Source organism: Danio rerio, chromosome 5 (assembly GCF_049306965.1).
Source record: "Danio rerio strain Tuebingen ecotype United States chromosome 5, GRCz12tu, whole genome shotgun sequence".
Taxonomy (NCBI): domain Eukaryota; kingdom Metazoa; phylum Chordata; class Actinopteri; order Cypriniformes; family Danionidae; genus Danio; species Danio rerio.
This window is the reverse complement of record NC_133180.1, coordinates 28,561,880-28,581,415: the sequence shown is the minus strand read 5'-3', so window position 1 is coordinate 28,581,415 and position 19,536 is coordinate 28,561,880. Positions and strand designations below refer to the sequence as shown.

The following is a 19,536-nucleotide window of genomic DNA, read 5'->3' as shown; positions in this document are numbered from 1 at the left end:
TTTTTTACAGTCATAACTTTAATCTTTGATGTCAGATGTTACTTCATAGGTCGCACTAATATGCTGATTTGATTAGGGGGAAGTGCAAAAGTTAGCAATGATCTGCTAACACTTGTTACTGAAAAAAAACCATGAAGATTAAATTTAAATGAACGCATGCTGCTTTATTTAATGTTAATGTCCAATACATTCAAACTCAAATCTAATCAAATCCTCAACTAATGCTAACTAATGGGACTTTGAGTGGTTCTGTCATTTTTTTCTCGTAGCTTTTGATTGATGTAATGTTTCTTTTGTTAAATTAAAGTGTTCTTTTTTTGTTTTAAATCTCTTATGTCCACAAACTGTCGAACAGCAGTGTGTCAGTGCAGACGAAAATAAGTGCAGCTTCCATCTAGGCCTTCCATACTGAGCTATATCTTAACTCGGGTTGTATCTTAATCCTAAAACCAGTGTTTTTGCCTGTTAGTCGGAGTGTTTAGGGATCTGCACATGTATCAGTAGGGAACTGTATGCGTGTGCATGGCTGGGCTCATTCTTACTTGGCTGAAAATCTGACATCTTCTCTGAACCATCTGTTAAAGAATTACCAGTGGCTACATAACCAGCAGCACATTAAATACCACACATAAGCACAAAAGAGAAGCAAAGCAGATTACACTATAATATCTCCACTAAACATTTCTTGCATTTGGTCTTGGAGCTTCCTGACATCAGACAATCTGTTGTCATTTACATGGGTATAGATTGCTGGAGTCATGACGTCAAAGCACGGAAGGGTAGTTCACTACTTGTTTCTGAAGGATTGATTTTCCTGTAGTTTATTTTTGGAATTTTCTTCTTCATTATTTTGTAGTTTTTAAATATTTTGAATAGTTTTCAGATCATAGAGATGGATGCTCCAAAATCAGGGTTTTTATAGCCGATGCAAGCTTTATACTGTAAGTGCTGAGGAGGCTTTGTGGTGATGTTATTTTTAGCAATGTTTTGTTTTGTTGTTTTTTCTGGAAATCAAATTAATTAGCATAACACTTTTTTTTTTTACAATGAACATGTTGTAAGGTTAAACAGAGCATAACAAAGTGCTTTGCTTATTAAAGAATCACGAAAATACATTTTCTGTCAGCATTTCAGTTTCCTTTATTTTGTCATCCAAAACATCACAGTAGATGTAATGCAGAACGAAATTACCTTACATCAACAGCCAGCAAGAACATAGAAAACATCAGAAAACACTTTAAAAACCTGACATAATAAATAAGCTTTTGTAATTTCATAAACAAACAATATAGTTATATAAATTATAAGCTAATGTTCAATAGTTTACACTTAGCTGATGATTGATTACAAAGCGAGTTGGGGCATGCATCCCTCCCGTTTGCAGGGCGAGAAGGCAGTTTGAGCTCAGGTGGGTCTCGAGAATAACATTATAATTTGCTATTTTGAGATATACTGCTGGTTAAAAGGTCAACTATAGTGTTAATTTAGATTGATCAATTCAGTTATGACTAGGGCTGCACGATTCATGCTAAAATAAGAATCACAATTTTCTTTAAAGTGATGGATTACAACTATTCATAATTCTGATGTTGAATTATTATGTTTGAGACATGCTTACAGTCTGTCATTGACAACATTATTAGACAAATTTTCACTGGTAAAATGAGGCATTTGTCATTATCAGAAAATCTCCTGCATTATATTTAACATTATAGAGGCTAGAGTAGTTATACTGACCCAGAAGTCATTTATTTTCATGCACAACACTTGGTATTCACTATAAAAGAAAAACAAATCAAATGCTTGTCATAATCATAACTATAAAAAGCGATATGGTCACTTAAATGATTTGCGTGCCAGTTTCACTTTTACTTTCGAGTGTGACTCATGGCTGCCGTCACTGTGAGGAAAAAAAAACACGCATGCAAATCACACGGTAGTAAACAAACAGCTTGCGGTCAGCTCACTTGTGATTTTTGCGGCCGCAAAATAAATCAAGACTGAAATGATTTTTGGGGGAATTATACCTTATGAATAGTGTTTGTGACATTTTTAATGACATTTGGATGCGTCCATTTTGCTTGACCTTGAAAATATAATTGGTTGAATCGAAGTAAAGCTGAATTAAGATTGCGTGTAGGGTGGAATCGAGATCGCAATCTTTTTTTCAATTTATTGTGCAGCCCTAGTTATGCCGCATGTTTTTAGACTGTGGGAGGAAACTAGAGAACCCAGGGGAAACCCATGCAAGCATCGGAAAAACATGTAAATTCGCACACTTGACAACTGGCCTGTTAATGATTTGAACCAGTGACGTTCTTGCTGTGAGGCATCAGTGCTAACAACTGGGCCACCGTGCTGTCCTATAAAGGGAAAGGTGGAGGAGTAGGGGTGAAAGGGGGGAATCTTCAGGGCGAAGATAACTGTAGTAAGAAACTCTGCGTTAGTTAATGCTGGATTAGCTGTACTCAATCATAATCACATGCTCCTCTCGAAATTAGCTTATAAATAAACTTCACTAAAAACACAAAATGGAAAAAATAAATACTTATTACACTTTAACAATGGTCATTTCAACAGTAGTGTTGCATATTCACATAATTTTAATTTTAATAGAAAATTTGTGTAGAACCTTTCATATGTGTTTTGTGTGATCCTTTTATACTGTGAAGGTGGAGGATCACAGGATGTGTGCTGGCAAATAGTGACCGGTTATCGATGGCAACACATCAGTGTTGTTTATCTTTTTAGAAGATGCTTCACTTAATTATTAATGACAGGCTGCGTTGCATTGTTTCATGACCCTTTAAAAAGCCTACAAGGCAGTGTCAAACTGAACAAAACTGCTACCCGTGAGATGTAATTATTCAATGTGAACTCAATATGTGACTGACAGCAAAAACAAACACAAATGTTTTCATTTGTCGGTTTTTGTGTTTGGACAAACATCAGCAGAAGGAAAACATTTCAATCTATGCTCAAGTTTTGCTAAATCTCTGGTTATTGTTACTAAAACAGTGAAACTTATCCTACAATGTTTCAGGACATTGTTGTTTATGATGAAAGAATTGGCAGAATTCAGTAAAGCACTCTGTGGTGATTAGTTTGAGCACCTCTTGCTAGTGGCTACTACATGCATGATTAGTTATGCTCAGTGTGTAAAAAAACATGGTAAGTCTGAAGCATTGCATATGCAGATCTACAATGGAATATTGCATATTGATCTTTTCATTGTTGCTTCAGAGTTCAATCTTGGCAGCTGAAATACTTTAGTTTAACTGTGCAGAGACAATTTATGCCCCTTTAACTTGAATTGGTCAACAATTTTGGTTTCATTTTTGACTCAAGCCTGTGTTTCTTTTTGACTCTGATTCTTCATGTGTTTAAAAGTGTAGATTTCCAATAGGTTTGTGTGATGAGCTGAATGATGTGGCTACCATTCAAGTCACAGAATGCGATTATCAGCCAATTGATGTTGGTCTGCGGGCAATTGATTGGCGTATCTCTACTTGGAACTGTTGTTTTGCAGTGCGAACTTGTATGAACTCATTTTTTAATGAGAAGAAAGAAGAAGAAAAAAATCTGTGAAGTGAGTTTTTAGTGCCAAGGGAAGTCACTGAAATACTGACTTTTGCCATAAAAGGCAATTTTTTTTTTTTTTTTTTTTGTGTACTTATCTTTGTGCATTTAGTTTGCATCTTAATGAATGCACCACAACATAAACATGGTTCATCATTAAAACTTTGCTGAAACCCCAGTGCTGCTGGTGGACAAAATAACTTTTGTCAGTTCTGTAAAAATAAATGGAATTGTTAATGAGCGAGGCAGCTGAGGGTTATCTTTGTATTTGTGCCTTTTCTCCTTTTTCCTCCTCCTCCTCCTCCTTGGTCTCCTTGGTTAGCTAAGCAGGGCTGCGCATGATTAGTATTTAAATGGGAGACTACATGGGAAAATTAGCTGGCAGGAGGCATCTGAGTGGGTCCTAATGCCCCAGTATAGTAAATGAGAGGCTATACTGTCAGTGATCGCCGTCTTTCAGATGAGACGTTAAACCAAGATCCTGACTCTTTGTGGTCATTAAAAATTCCAGGATGTCCTTTGAAAATCAGAAGGGATGTGTCCCCATTATCCTGGCCAAATTTGCCCACTGACTTCTGTCCATCATGGGTTCCTAGTATCCACATATCATACTTGGCTTTATCACTCTATTTCCTTTCCACTAATAAGCTGGTGGGTAAGCTCCTTTTTCTCCTCTTTCTCTTTCTTCTTTTCCTCCTCTTTATTTTCAATCTTTCTCCTCTGTTTCTTCTCCTCCTTTTTGTTCTCATCCTTATTCTCCTTTTCTTCTAATTCTTCACTTCTTATTTCATATCTTCCTTATTCTGCTGCTCCTCCTCCTCTTGTCCTTTTTCTCCTTCTCCTCATCCTCTGCCTTCTTTTTTTCTCCTCATCCTTCTCCCACTCTCCTTTTTATTCTGCTCTGTTTTTCCTCCTCCTCCTCCTGCCCCTCCTCATCCTTCTCTTACTTATTCTGCTCCTTTTCCTCCTTCTCCTCCTTCTCTTATCTTCTCCCTTCTTCTCAGCATTCTCCTCTTCCTTCTCTTTTCTCTTTTCCTCTTCTCCTTCCCCTTCTCCTTCACCCCATCCTCCTCCTCCTTTCTTTTCCTCATCCCATTTTCTACTTATTCTGCTCCTTTTCCTCCTCCTCCTCCTCTTATCCTCCTTTTCCTTCTCAGCTTTCTCATTTCCTTCTCTTTCTTCTCTACTACTTCCTCTTCTCCTTCACCACATCCTCCTCCTCTTCCTTTCTTTTTCTCATCCTTCTCCCACTTATTCTGCTCCTTTTCCTTCTCCTCCTTCTACTTCAGCATTTTCCTCTTCCTTCTCTTTCTCCAATCCTCTTCGCCCACTTCACCACATCCACCTCCTTTCTTTTTCTCATCCTTCTCCTACTTATTCTGCTCCTTTTCCTCCTACTCCTTTCTATTCTCCTTCACCACATCATCCTCCGCCTCCTTTCTTTTCTTCATCTATCTCTTACTTATTCTGCTCCTTTTCCTCCCCTTTAACCTTCTCAGCATTTTCCTGTTCACTCTTTCTCCTCATCCTGCCTCCTCTTTCTCCTCCTCTACTCCTTCCCCTTCTCCTCCATCACATCCTCCTCGTCCTCCTCCACCTCCTTTTTTCTCAGCATTCTCCTCTTCTTCTTTCTCTTCTCCTTTTCCTCCTCCTCTTTTCTTCTCCTCCTTCTACTTCTACTGGTCCTTTTCGTCCTCCTTTTCTGCAGTTCCTCTTCCTTCACTTTCTTATTCTTCTTCTTCTCCTCCTTTCTTCCCCTCCTCCTTCTACTTATTCTCCTTTTCATCCTCCTCCTCCTTCTTAACATTATCCTTTTTCTCCTCCCTTTCTCCTTCCCCTTAATTCTCCTCCTCCTACCTAATATGCTCATTTTTCTCCTCCTCCACTTCCTCTTCTTATTCTCCTTCTCAGCTTCCCTTTCTTTCTTCTTCTCCACCTCCTTTCTTCTCCTTGTCCTTCTACTTACTCTACTCATTTTCGTCTTTATCCTTCTTCACCTCTTATCCTCCTCCTCCTCCTCAAAATTATCCTCTTTCTTCTCTTCTTCTCCTTCCCCTTCCTCCTCCTCCTCCTTCTACTTATTGTGCGTCTTTTTCCCTTCCTCCTCTACCTCCTCTCCTCCTCTTCCTCTTCTTCTCATCCTTCTCCTTCTCAGCTTCCTTTCTCTTTTTTCTCCTCTTCTTTTCTTCTTATCCTTTTCCTACTTTTTCTGCTCCTTTTCCCCCTCCTTCGCCTTTTCAGCATTCTCATCCTTCTCCTCCTCGTTTCTTCTCATCCTTTTCCTACTTATTCTGCTCCCTTTTCTCCTCCTCTTTCTCCTCCTCTTATCCTCCTTTTCTTTCTCTTTCTTCCCCTCCTTTTCTCCTTCCTCTTCTTCTCCTTCTTCACCACATCATCCTCCCTTCTTCTCCTCCTTCGCCTCCTTCTTCTGCTTCTTCTCCTCCATCTCTTTCTTTTCCACCTCCTTCTCCTTTTTGCTGCTCCTTATTCTGCTCCCTTTCCTCTCCTCCTTCTGGTTTTTCTCATTTTCTTTACCCTTGCTTATGGTCTTAAAACACTATGTTGGTTTCTGCTTTCAGATTATTATTGTTATTGTTATTATTGTTGGTGTAAAGGTATGAGCAAAAATCATTACACTGTGCAGTGTAAAGTGTAAAATCAGCCCATTTAGATGTTTCAGTTGACTTAGGCTTCTTACTCTTCATATCTTTGATTGTTTTTTTTAAGCGTAGGCTTTGTGAGTTCACTAAATGTCACTCTTAAAAGGGAAAACATTCAAGTGCATGAGCTGCGGATGCTTTCGAACAGTGAACAAAAGTATAGGAGACCTTGTTAAGCTCTGTGGTTAAATGGCCTCTCCTTCTGAGTCTGTCTCATTTGGACATGTCACTGGAGGAGTCGTTTGAGTGCAGCTATTTGATAACCTGTCAGACACTGTACCCTTTCATAAGAGCTGAGTCATAGAGCATTAAAGCGTGGACCGCTCTACATGTCTGAGTCTCCGCTGAATGACTGATGTCACTGACAACTTTGATCCTCTGAGGAGTTTATTAGCTGGACTCCTTAAGGGTCATTTACACACTGATTTTTGCATGCAGTTGTTCCTTTTCAGGGATAGAAATGATTTTGCGATGAGCACTCGAGCTTTGTTCAAATGAGTGGGAGTTTGAATGTTTGTAATATTGAACTCCTGACTAATTTTAATAAAGTTGGGATCAACTTTAACAAAAAAAATGTATTATAATAATTGTTATATATGTGCAGATTAGCTCTGTGTGTGTACTGCTATTTAAATTTTGTGATCCGGAAGATTCGATAATGCGTTTAAAAACAAATTTCTTAAGGCAAATTTCTTCATGCAAGTTTGTTATTTCAAATATATACGTGAGGCTTGTGTGTGAAAATAGGGAACAATGTGTGCAAGTGATGCTACTCGCTAGAGCTGTGCGATTAACTGATCATATCGAAATCACAATTTGAACATGCATGATTTCTAAATTGCCTTACAGCATGATTTTCCCGCAGTATGCTGTTTGACCCTCTCATAACACAGCACGCCTAAAGAAAGCGTGAGAACATGAGATTGATCTTAATGACACATAGCCTGCATAAATGGGGATGGGTGAGTTCAGCACAGGAAGACTTGGTGCCCAAAAAAGTCCACATCTGTGGTGTGGGATTACTTAGCATAGAGAAAGGCTGATATATCGCAGAATCAGGTTAATTACTAAGACCTGTCAGTTGTGCCTATTTTAAAACATCTCAGCATTTTAGAATCCCGCAAGCTCACCACAACTCGTATGAGTAGAACCAACCAATCAGCTTCACACTGCATGAAGTATACACATTTCAAAAATGGTATGGTAGACTAATTACACTTCAGTGCTTTTTCATTTCCTCCATTTAAAAAAAAAACTTTTCTTAGAGAACAATTTTCTTAGAGAACAATTGATGCGACGGCAGTGTAAGCGCAGAAGCACATTGAAATTGGTGGAGGAAGCGATGCTCTTCGTGGCTTGCACTTTACACATGTTTTAGACGCAATATGTGAACGGCTTACAAGTCTGCCAATGCTGGATTTAATTAATTAAAAATATTGCAAAATGATGGCATAACTTGGCTATTTGAAAAGATTGTAATAATAATAACAAAAGTGATTTGTTCCTATGATTTTAATCATTACTGCTCTTTAGTCTGCAGTTTACATTTACCATAGTGTTTTTGTTTTAACATTGCATTTTAAAATGAGAATGATCCTCATCCATATTGATGTTTACACATACTGTGCTTCAGAAAAGATGTCTATGCACCCTTTGAGTGAAAATGCACAAATGTGAAGTATGCACAATGATCAAGAAGATCCAGTCAGCGAATAAAAGCCAAACCTTTGTTTTAAAAGGTTTTGGTCTGTTTGCACAGAAAAGTAACCCTGGAATTTTCAAGTTGAAATGGGGTTTGCAGCATTTCCAAAAAATCTCAAAGCAATGTTTTTGTCAGGTTTAACTTTAGCAAAATTGCAAAATAAGTACTAACATAGATGTTGCTTCAGTGGGTACCAATTTACTGCAAAAGCAAAACAAAAGCATCCATTGATTATGCTTAAAAAAAATCTTTTTATTTTTTTTAGAGAACTAGGCCTGCACGATGTTGGAAAAAAATTATCTTGCAATATTTACTTTTTCTGCAATATACTTTATCCAATTTCCCCTGATGAGCTAGCTATTTTTTGGAAAGAATTAATCATTTTAGGTTAATTGGGATTATTATCACGCGCAGTAACCAAATCACAAGAATGGATGAAAACAAAAGAGCAAATATCTGGAATAAGGAACAGAAATGAAATAAACAGTGTTATTTCTGATTTCACTAGAAGTTGTATATTCAGACACATAACTCAAATAACTAAATGTAAAACTTTACTGTATCGTCTTCATGGTGTAAATATAATAGTTATAGAAATCAGAATTATTAGCCCCCCTTTGAATTTTTTTTCTATTTTAAATATTTCCCAAATCATGTGTAACTTAGAAAAGAAATTTTACAGTATTTCCAGTAATATTTTTTCTTCTAAAGAAAGTCTTATTTGTTTTATTTCGGCTAGAATAAAAGCTGTTTTTAATTTTTAAAAGCCATTTTAAGGTCAATATTATTAGCTCCTTTAAGCTATATATTTTTTCGATTACACAATGATTTGCCTAATTACCCTAACTTGCCTAGTTAGCCTAATTAACCTAGATAAGCCTTTAAATTGCTCTTTAAAATTAATGCTGGTGTCTTAAAAAATATTTAGTAAAATATTATGTACCATCATAAATGCACAGATAAAATAAATCAGTTATCAGAAATGAGTTATTAAAATTAATATATTTAGAAATGTGTTGAAAATATATATAATAAAAAATAAATAAATAAATAAATATATAAATAAATATATATATATATATCTTTAAAATCTAAATGTACAAACCTTATAATTTTTTAACTCTCTTAGAATGCTTAATAATAATCACAGTTCTCAAACCATGCAAATGAAACTTTCAATACATGTTTATTATCAGTTATTTAATAATATACTATTAAATAATTAAATAATATACTATTATTTCTGTCTACTATAATCACAAACGAACATCGCTCACGCTATGATGTGACTATTGCAGATTTATACGTTGTGACATGGATGCTGAAAAGATGTTGTGCAGTCTTACTGGGAACCATGATAAATTGATTCTTTCAGGATCATTTAAAATGACAGTTCAACGGGAATAATCTTTTGTACCATGTCTTTGCTGAGACCTTTAAACACATTTTTCATCCCTGCTGATATTAATTGCTTTTAAAAAAAGTCATTCTGACCAAAGAGTTGTGAATAGTAGTAAATGCGCATTCTTTACCCTTCCATCTTTTTTTTTTTTTTTTTTTAATTTGCAAGGTTTAAAGCTTTACATTTATCCAAATGCTCAGCATGTGTTCTCTATAACAGCTGGTTATATACCTGTACTGAAATGGGCAAGTATGAGCAATTCTGTTAATTTAGCCTGTCATCATCTTTCTCTTCCATTACGGTGGGCTATTTCCCTTTGATCTGAGATCCGTCTATTATTAATGTATCCCCAGCCTCCCACCACCATCACCAGCCACCACACACACACGCGCGCACAAAGGTCTTGGTGTGAGCTGCCTCACCGTCATACTGTTCATTCTCCACTTGTCTGGCACAAAGCTCTCTGCCCTTTTGTCTCGTCAGAGGAAGGAAAAAGCCCACTTATTTAAAAAGATGTGCAAATCTCTGTGTTTTCATAACTGACAAATTGCTGAGCATATTATACTGCTAGTTATGGTTATCTGATTGGGGCTTTCAACCATTAATGGCATTTTTAAAGAAATGTTATTATCTTTGAGTGCATATTTCTTTCTTGTATGGCCAAAATAGTAAGCTTTATAAAAGATTATAACCACATATATATATATATATATATATATATATATATATATATATATATATATATATATATATATATATATATATATATATATATATATATATATATATTACCATATGTTAATACATGAATATTGAGATAGTTTAATATTAAACTAAATATATAACTAACAATAAATGAAGAGTTCAGATGCAGAAGCCGCTAAAAGCCACTTCTGCCAAAAATGAGATAATAATTTAGAGTGAAACTTTTGGCACGTAGTACACCATCAACAAATAGATTTGCTTCTAACCATCACAATTCCAGCATCAGCACATTCAGAAATAACAGTTTGTATGCAAAAGCAGCACAACGCCACTTGCCTTTGACAGCAAAAGCTACTATATGAGAAACAATCAGAAGGTGCGAATCGAAAATGTTTTCAGTGTAATGGCGCGCTGATATGCTGGCTTTTATGATTAGATTTTTAAAGATGGAGTTCGATGAACTGGATGAGCCTGTCTGACTGTCTGTGAATGTTAAATGAAAACATCCCTTACTTCAAAACTCTGTGCGTTACAAAAAAAAGAAAACAAAATGTACAGTCGAAAGTGTAATGTGCATTCATCAAGCAGTGACGCTACTTGAAATGAGTCAGATTTACTATATTTTACACAGCAACTCCGTTTCACGAAAGACAGAGTTAAGATGCCGTTCTTTTATCCTACGGGGATGCTTGAGGATAAACAAGAGACCAAGACTTTGAGTATGGTGAAAATGAATGAATGAATGACAGCTCTATAATTGACTGAGAGGCATCCCCTTTTTGCTTAGTACAAGTTACCTTGTGTTTTATTTGCTAATTTAAGCTATTTTTTAAAGATAAATGTAATATATAAAACAATACATTATTTATATAAGTTCATATTACCTATACGTCTGATAAGCTTTTTATATTAATGGACAATGCACAGATATTGTTGTTTCGCAATGTTTACACACTACATTATTCGAATCTACCAAGCTTAGTTTACAATGTTTACATTGCTCTATTTAAATTCAATCTAAATCCCAAATATCAGAAGTGACAACATATTGTTAAGATTTAATTATTGTCTGTTTTAATGTTATTGATTGATGCACTTGACAGATTTCATTCATTTTTCTTTTGCTTTTTCCCTGGTTTATCAGAAAGGAATGAACCGCCTGACAGATTATATTTTTTTTTAATTTTAGGTGGTTTGTGTATTTTGTGTGTGTTCTATGTTTGGTAAAATAATTTCTAATTGCATCTTTAGTGATTTTCAGCTAATTACAATGTCTTGTCCCAGTAGGTGGATTTAGAGGTTTTTGCAAAAGAAATCACAAGTGGATTTAACTGGTTTTGACACAAGAGAAAATCTACTTTGTTAAAAACCAAAGAATTGTCTAAAGTGACATTTTTGAAAAAAAAAAAAAAGGATTTTATTTACTAGCTAATAACCTTATCATTATCTGTAAATTGAAACTTCTGAATCTGATCAGATAGAAAGTGCTCGTTTACAAGAAAAGGGGTCTGATGGATTTAGACGGTTTTGCATCTGAACTCTTCATATCTGGCTGCTTTAAGCAGATCAACTATTATAGTCTCAGTAAGAATTTTTTGAAAATGTTTTGTTTTCTGTTCACCAGACCTGCATTTATTTATTCAAAAATCAAGTAAAACAGTTGACGCTGTGAGCCTTGCTGGCAGTGTGCCAACATTTAGGCTAGCACCTTTGTTTCTTTTCTTCAGGCATCTCGATATTTAAATTCCAGCTTTTGACCTTTTCACCCTCTTTCTCTCTTACTTTGCTTCCTATCTAAATACTGTTCTATACTAATAATGGCAAAAACTGCAAAAATTGTATCTATTAAAATCAGTTAAAACAGTACTATTGTGAAACACAATTTTAATTAAAAATAAGTAAAACAAAATATAATTAAAATATAAATATTAAAGGATATACACTTACCGGCCACTTTATGTACACCTTACTAGTACTAGGTTGGATGTGCTTTTACTTTCAGAACTGCCTTTTTCTTTCTTGGCATAGATTTAACAAGCTACTGGAAACAGAGACTTTGGTCCATATTGACATGATAGCATCACGCAGTTGCCGCAGATTTGTCGGCTGCACATCTATGATTTGAATCTCCTGTTCCACCACACCCCAATGGTGCTCCTTTGGATTGAGGTCTGGTGACTGAGGATGCCATTTGAGTACAGTGAACTCATTGTCATGTTCAAGAAACCACTTTGAGATGATTTGCACTTTATGACATGGTGTGTTATCCTGCTGGAAGTAGCCATTAGAAGATGTGTACACTGTGGTCATAAGTGGATGGACATGGTCAGTAACAATACTCAGGTAGTCTGTGGTGTTAACATGATGCTCAATTGGTACTAATTGGCCTAAAGTATGTCATGAAAATATCCCCCACACCCCATTACACCACCACCACCAGCCTGAACTGTTGATACAAGGAAGGATTGTATTTTAAAATGTATTAGACTATATACTAAGTATTTTTAGCAGTCACAATGCTGTTGGTTATATGAACAAAAATCTCAGTAATAGTATTTTAAATGCATGAATGCTATAACAAGTCCTGGCATATCCCAAAGGTATAAGCAGTCAATTATTTTCTTTTTGTGTGCCTGATCCAGGCCATATTATTGAGCTTCAATTCGATATTTGCAGCTGCCACAAAAAAAAAAAAAAAACATAGATAAAATAATAAAGCTAAACAAAACAATAAAACTAAATAATTTGTCATAACTAATCAGCTTCACTTAATATTTGATGGATGACTAGTTGTCCATCCTGATCCATCCCTATTAATAAACGGGTGATGACCTGAAGACCGTGTAAACTTTTGTTGGAAAAACAAAACGTGTTTCTGTGTGTGTCGTCTGCCATTCAGCAATAATGGCCTTCGTTCAGACCCTTCTCTCATGGCCACCATTACCTGCAATTTTGAGCTCATTATTCGTCTTGCGTAGGCTCCGGTCACAGCTCTCGCCGCTGTTGCATCGCACCCTCCTCCATGTCTATTATTTCACATGTCATTTAAATGCACACCTGTCGTCCTTGGTTACCTTGGTGTCCTGTTCTCTCCACACTGAGTGGTGTCTGGGATTTTGCATGCAAATGTAAAGGAGGGGGGGTGGTGTGGATTAGGATAAATGGATTTTAATGAGAATGAAAAGACAGAGTGTGTCTGTCTGTACTGTACAGAAGATCAGTCTTCTCTATCGAACGCTCAATGTATTGCCAAGGTTTGTGTTGTCTGCTGCCAAACACAGTCTGTACTTTAGTGTGATTTTTAGATGTGTAAATGAAGCAAACAAACCTGTTGTTTAGAATAATGTGTCATTGCGAATAATTACCGTGCGACCACTCACTCCCACTTTTGCAGTCCCTCATGCACCCAGTTGGCCATCTGTTGAGCACCAAACAGTGAAAGGACACTGACTGTGGTGTAATCTTGCCCCTGGGGTTTGAAAACAGTCACATTTCTTTTAAATAGGCATGTAACGGTACATAAATTTAAGGATTTGGTTGGTACCTTGATTTTGAAGCCACTGTTGCGTTTGTTTTTAAAACAGCAGAGGAAAATGTTTGACGTGAAATTGTTTCTTTTTTGTTTTTAATTAAACAGTCTTGCACTGGAAAACCTGGTTTTGGCTTTTAAATAAAGTCCCCCAACACTGCTGCAATCAGTTGCAAAGCACACTTGAGTTTTCTTTAGTTAACATCAACTGGTACATGTAGAAATGTAGAAATACTGAAATTGTGAGGTATGAGGTATCCATATGAGGTACTTAAAGACATAAGGTGAGCTAATAACTTATGCACGATTCATAAGGGACTTCAGCGTCAACACTTGATGACGGAGGGTTTGTCTGTAGACGCAAAACGAGGGGTTAGGGAAAGGGGTAGAATTGGATAGATTGGGTCTAATAGCTGGTTTTCACTGACTGGTACAGTATGGTACGGTTTGGGTTGTTAAGGGTCAATACTCCAAAAGGTGATGATAATAGTTAAACATGGCAGTGTGTTCACGTTTGCTATAGAAATAATGTGCTCCTTTTTTCTGGCTTGTCCTTTGTTTTTTCGCGCTTCAGACAGGGTAAATCTGCTCTTCTTTTTGGCTTTATGGCTGTTCATCAAGACGACCAGGTTTGTTTGAGCCCAGGTTGACCATGGCTCGTTATTATATTTATATAAAATTACGCTGTAATCTCTCGGCTCGTCGGCTGTGTATTTTAAACATGGCGGTTTCTTTGTTTTCATTCTGGCTTGTTGTGTAAGCGAATGACGTATCTCTGTAAACCAATAGCTTTCAGCTGTGTGTGTAGCTTCGCCTTTTGGTACCCTTTCTCGTCTTTGGTAACCAAAGGGTACCAAAAACAGTGCCGAAAAAGTGGTATGGTTCTGACAGTAGAAACTATTAAAGGGTTAGTTCATCCAAGAATAATAATTCTGTCATTAATTACTCACTCTCATGTCTGAGCTCTTTGTTCATCATCAAAATACAAAAGTCCTAAAAAAAGGATCAGAGTTGTCCATGTGTCTTCAGTGGTTCATAAAGCTCCAAGAACGCTGCTGTATTCTGAAAATACATAGTCTTTTGTACAAGATCAGGGTGTGCATTTACTATGGACAATACAACAATTTCTACTGCTGACTCTAATGGCAATATGTTGTACTGCCTGTAAACATGCACCCTGACGACCTGAAGATAAAGGCTAACAAAGCTATATTTACAGTTTTGTTTTTTGCTACTCAAAGGTGTTCATAGAGCTTCATACGATTACAGTTGAACCGCAGAAGTCATGCGGAATATTCTGATGCTGTTTTGGTTCATTTGCTAGACTTTAAACATCTCAGGACCGTTGCTGGAGCTCTCAGATTTCATCTAAAATACCTTCATTTGTTTTCAGAAGATGAACGAGGGTGTCGAGATTGGAAAGACATGAGGGCAAATAGTTAATAAGAGAGTAAACTAAATCTTAAGGCTAACAACCAAACAAGTAATTGATTATATGTTTAAATGATCATCAACTGTCAATAAAGAGAATTTGTGGAAATTAAGATTCCTTATCCCAGGCATCAAAAGGATTTAAATTGAATCCATTTATCAGTTTATTGATGTAAAATACTGATGGGTTTTCTCCTTGTCAGGTTTGCTCTCATAGCTGTGCCAGCTGAATATAACGTGTCCCTTTTTCTCTCTCTGTCTGTCTTTTTTAGTGTGTGCTGTTCCTCTGGACACTGAAAATCAACCACCCCAACACCCTCTTCCTCCTCAGAGGGAACCATGAGTGTCGGCACCTCACAGAATACTTCACCTTTAAACAGGAATGTGAGTGCTGTGGGAATGAACCGTCTAGAATCGCTGAGAGCTAAGTGATGTGTTGGCTCAAACCGCCCGCCAGCCTTTTCCTCCGCTTTCACTGATGTTCCTCCTTTGATGTCTGAAAAGCTGCATTTTCAGACAGCTGTCACCAGCTACTACTTTCATTTACTGTGCAAACAGTATAACATTACACCTGCAGTTAAGGCTTCAGAATTTGCCTTATTATGGTGGACCGTAAACTGCAGATTTTTTTAATCGTATTTACTTTACATTGTTGATTTTTATGCTGGACAGAATACTTGTGATGACTTTAACTTTTTACTACATTTACTATTAAGCATGGGCTGGTATAAGATTCTGACAGTGTGATAACCTTGCATAAAACCATCACAGGTTCACAGTTTTGTGATTACTGCTCTAAAATATGTTCTTTTTAAATGTCTGGGTAAAATACAAAAAAAACGTTTTATCCCCTTTGAACACAATATATTTTATTTTCATAAACCTTAGAAGTATTTTGGAGCAGTAAACATGTCAGGCTAAATAATTCAAATGAATCATTAGCCCCTTTCACACAGCAATACCAGTAAATATCCAGAAAATTTCCAGAACGACACGCAGGCAAGGGTAGTCTAGAATTTTTTTTTTAGAAAAGACTATTCACATTTATTCAAAAAATTTTGGTAGATTTTGACATCCTTAACCAGAAATTATATATATTTGTCATTTATAAATATAAATGCCTTTTTTTATTCTAGATTTTTTTTTTTCTAATTCGAAGACTATTTACTCCCGGACTGCTCTTCATTGGAAATGGATGACTTCTGGTCTGTCACTTGTTGTTTGTCATGTGAAAGGGAAAGGAGGCTAAAGACTTGTATTCCAAGGATTATGACAAGTTTTTCAAAGTTGTCATAAGTTGTCAGTCAGTCAACATTAATATGAATCAATAATTCATTCAAGACTTTTATATCGAAATCACCTTAAATAGTCAGCTATTAGTATTAACTGAGATATTTAGTATTGCCGCATTCTCTAAAGCAAGTTATTGGTGACTCCGATTAGAAGCAGATAAAAAGAAAACTTAATGGAAACTGAGCTGCTCTGACACACTTAGTCTGGTATATGTAGTACAGCATGTTTGACTACTTTGTTGTGTAAATGTAAAATGTTTTTTAAAGCACAAGGGAAAAAACTTCTGTTTTGGGCTACATTGGTAGCATATTGCGATATCTAAAAATACGACAAATAAAACTTGATAATCGTACTCTAACCGAACCGTAACACCAGTCTGGGCTCACACCTTTAGCTTTTCTTTTTCCATTTAGTTTCCACTTACATTTTATAGATTTAATTTCTGCTTTATTTGAATGATTTTTAGTAGATTTAGTTTCGTTGGAATAACATCACTGGCTTGCAATACTGACTTGATTGTCTTTAAGGATGGGCTGCAGGCGTGCAGTTTGTTCAATATGTAATGTTGTTGCATACAGTTTCGCCAATGAAAAACAAAAGTCCTATTTAAATATTTACAGTAGATGACAAAGGGTTGGGAAAATTAGACTGGTTTTACACCCTTAAGGCATTTAAAATAAACTCCTGTCTGTCACAGTGTCGAAGTGTTCTCTCGTCTATAACAACCCTTTCAAGACTGTCTGAATATTCCCACTGCCGTAAAAAGAAGTTCATAAAGAAGTGTCGTCTTGTTTACGAGCCATACGTGCTCTGTTTTCTGCAAACAGCACTTTGTCCCTATGAGAAAACGGGCGCGCAGACAGCTCTATTAGAGTAAGGTTTGTAAGGCTCAGTGTTTGCTGCCAGAAAGTGTCCAGGTGTGAGTTATTAGTATGCCGAATAGTGAAGTGGCCGAGGCTCATCTGGCTCACAAAGAGACAAACCCGATGAGCCGTTGTACACTATATGCGGCATTACCTCCCCTGATTTATGGGGAGAGTAATGTCTTTTCATTGTCAAGCCTCTCATTAGCATTCTTTTGCAATCATTTATTTAAAACCTTAATTCAATGCAGCATGACCAGCCAGGAGCTCAAATAGGAGCTGTTTAGCTTCTTTTCAGGCAGAGGTTTATTCACGCTCCAGTTGCTTACAAACACGGAGACATATTTGCTATATTTCTACACTGGGATTTCTTCTGTGTTTGTCTGAAGTGGTCGACTCCTGGTTCGCGTCTACTGAGTCAGAAACCCATCTGCTAGCAGGTTATTACTGCACTCCTAAAGCCAGCGCTTGGAGATCACGTGACCAACCTGGACTTATTTTCAGCTGTTGACACCTGAAGTGTTCATGCCCTTCTGCCATTTATGTCATAGCAGCTGGCAGCTAGCTTTTTTTTTCATTTATTTAATTTGGAAACACTTGTCAGTTGCAATATATCAGCTAGAGCGCTAACATTAGCTAACATTTTTAAACCCTGCATGTTAACATGACGAAAGAAATCGCTTGCTAATCTTGTAAAGTTATATTCAGTTGTTTAGCTAATGGCATCATGACTGCCCTTGTGACAAAGATCACTATAGCACACGTTTAAGTTAATAAGGAATATGCAAAGTAATATGCACCCCGCAGTTTGAAAACCCCTGCCCCGAGTGTGTACGTGAAGTTTCAGCTCAAATGACCACACAAGTAATGTTTAAGAACTCTTTGAAACTGCCCCTTTTAGGCTTTGATCCTAATTGTGGCATTTTGGTGACAGACATAACATTTAAATGAGATTGTGTGTTTTTTTTTGTTTGTTTTTTTGGGTGGGGCTACCAATGCCTGTGCGTCAGCATAGTGGTAGATTCAAAAACAAGACTAACGTCCTGCTTATGAGGGAGAACTTGCTACTGATGCGCAGGGCTTTCCTCCGCTAATGACATGTACAATGGAAAAAATGCTAATCAAAGTGTTTCTGCAGATTTTTATAAAGTGTTATTATATAAAATAAAATTGATCTTTTTTACCATTAGAAGCTGGTTAGTTCACAGATTGTTGCCACACAACTGTTTAAACCCCTTATAAAAGTGATTTCTGCATAGTAGGTCCCTTTTAAGATCTATTTAATTTACTATTAAAATAAATCGGTAAGATTTTAAAGTAATGGTGCATTAGTTATTAGTAGGCCCACACGGCATCTGCACGAACAGAAATCCGCAGAATTCCACAGATTTTTAGCCCATTATTGAGTCTAATTAATTGTGTAAATGTTTGTAAATTTATATTTATTTATTTTTTTATCTTCACTATTATTATTATTATGCTATAATAATAAATATGATTTATTTACAATACAGTTTGTAAAGTAATATTTTCTGTCTTTTAGTAGAAATATTTTTGAGAGACTTGGTTTGTTTACCAAATATGCATTCTAATTGGATTTGCATTGTAAACATAAATAAAAGTTTAAAACGTATTTTTTAATTGTATATTTTTAATTTGTTAGTCATGATACTCCTAAAACTATTCCACATAATCCGCAGATTTTTTTTAAAAACAAAATTCTCTTCAGAAATAGCAAAAAATGTCAGCAGATTCTGTCTGGCCCTAGTTATTAGTTATAAGTAACAATTGTATACACCATTTATTAATCATAGTTCAGCATTTACTAATTATGATTTACTTATAACATTAACTAATGGACCATTATTTTAATGTGTTACTGATAAATCAACAGTACATTTTAATTGTTGGTGGGTTATTAATTTGTGATATCATTTGAAACTAATTAATCATTTGTAACCAAATAATTAAACTGACTTTGGTTACTTAATTTCATAATGAAACAAATTTCAACTCATGGCCAAATGGAATGCTAGAACACAATTCATTTTGAACCAATGATGTCAGGACACTTTCATTTGATTAACCTACTGAATTAAAGTCATCTGGGACACAGTTTACTCATGTTGAGCCAATTTATTTCAATCACTTAATTTGGAAAAACAGAATTTTCTGGTAATTATTGCAGTTCAAATTTAAAAAATAATAGACTAAACAATTAGCTTTAATAATGCTTATTGTTTTTATATGTAATGTAACAGATGGGGAAGCAAAAAAGACTGATCTCATTCAGAACTGCACAGGCTCATTGAGGGAAGCAACAAACATCACTGTTGTTAATAAAGCTGCCAACACCAAGTTCAGTTGCCACT

General features: G+C 36.0%; 1 protein-coding gene across 2 annotated transcripts in view; it reads left to right on the top strand.

Moving 5' to 3' along the window:
- ppp3cca (protein phosphatase 3, catalytic subunit, gamma isozyme, a) overlaps positions 1-19,536 on the top strand; it is a 72,070-nt gene that overhangs the window by 20,435 nt on the left and 32,099 nt on the right. For both annotated transcript variants that reach the window (XM_005171876.6, NM_001166628.1), the window contains exon 4: positions 15,281-15,392. In XM_005171876.6, the coding sequence (XP_005171933.1) occupies positions 15,281-15,392 (112 nt within the window). The remainder of the gene's footprint in view (positions 1-15,280; positions 15,393-19,536) is intronic.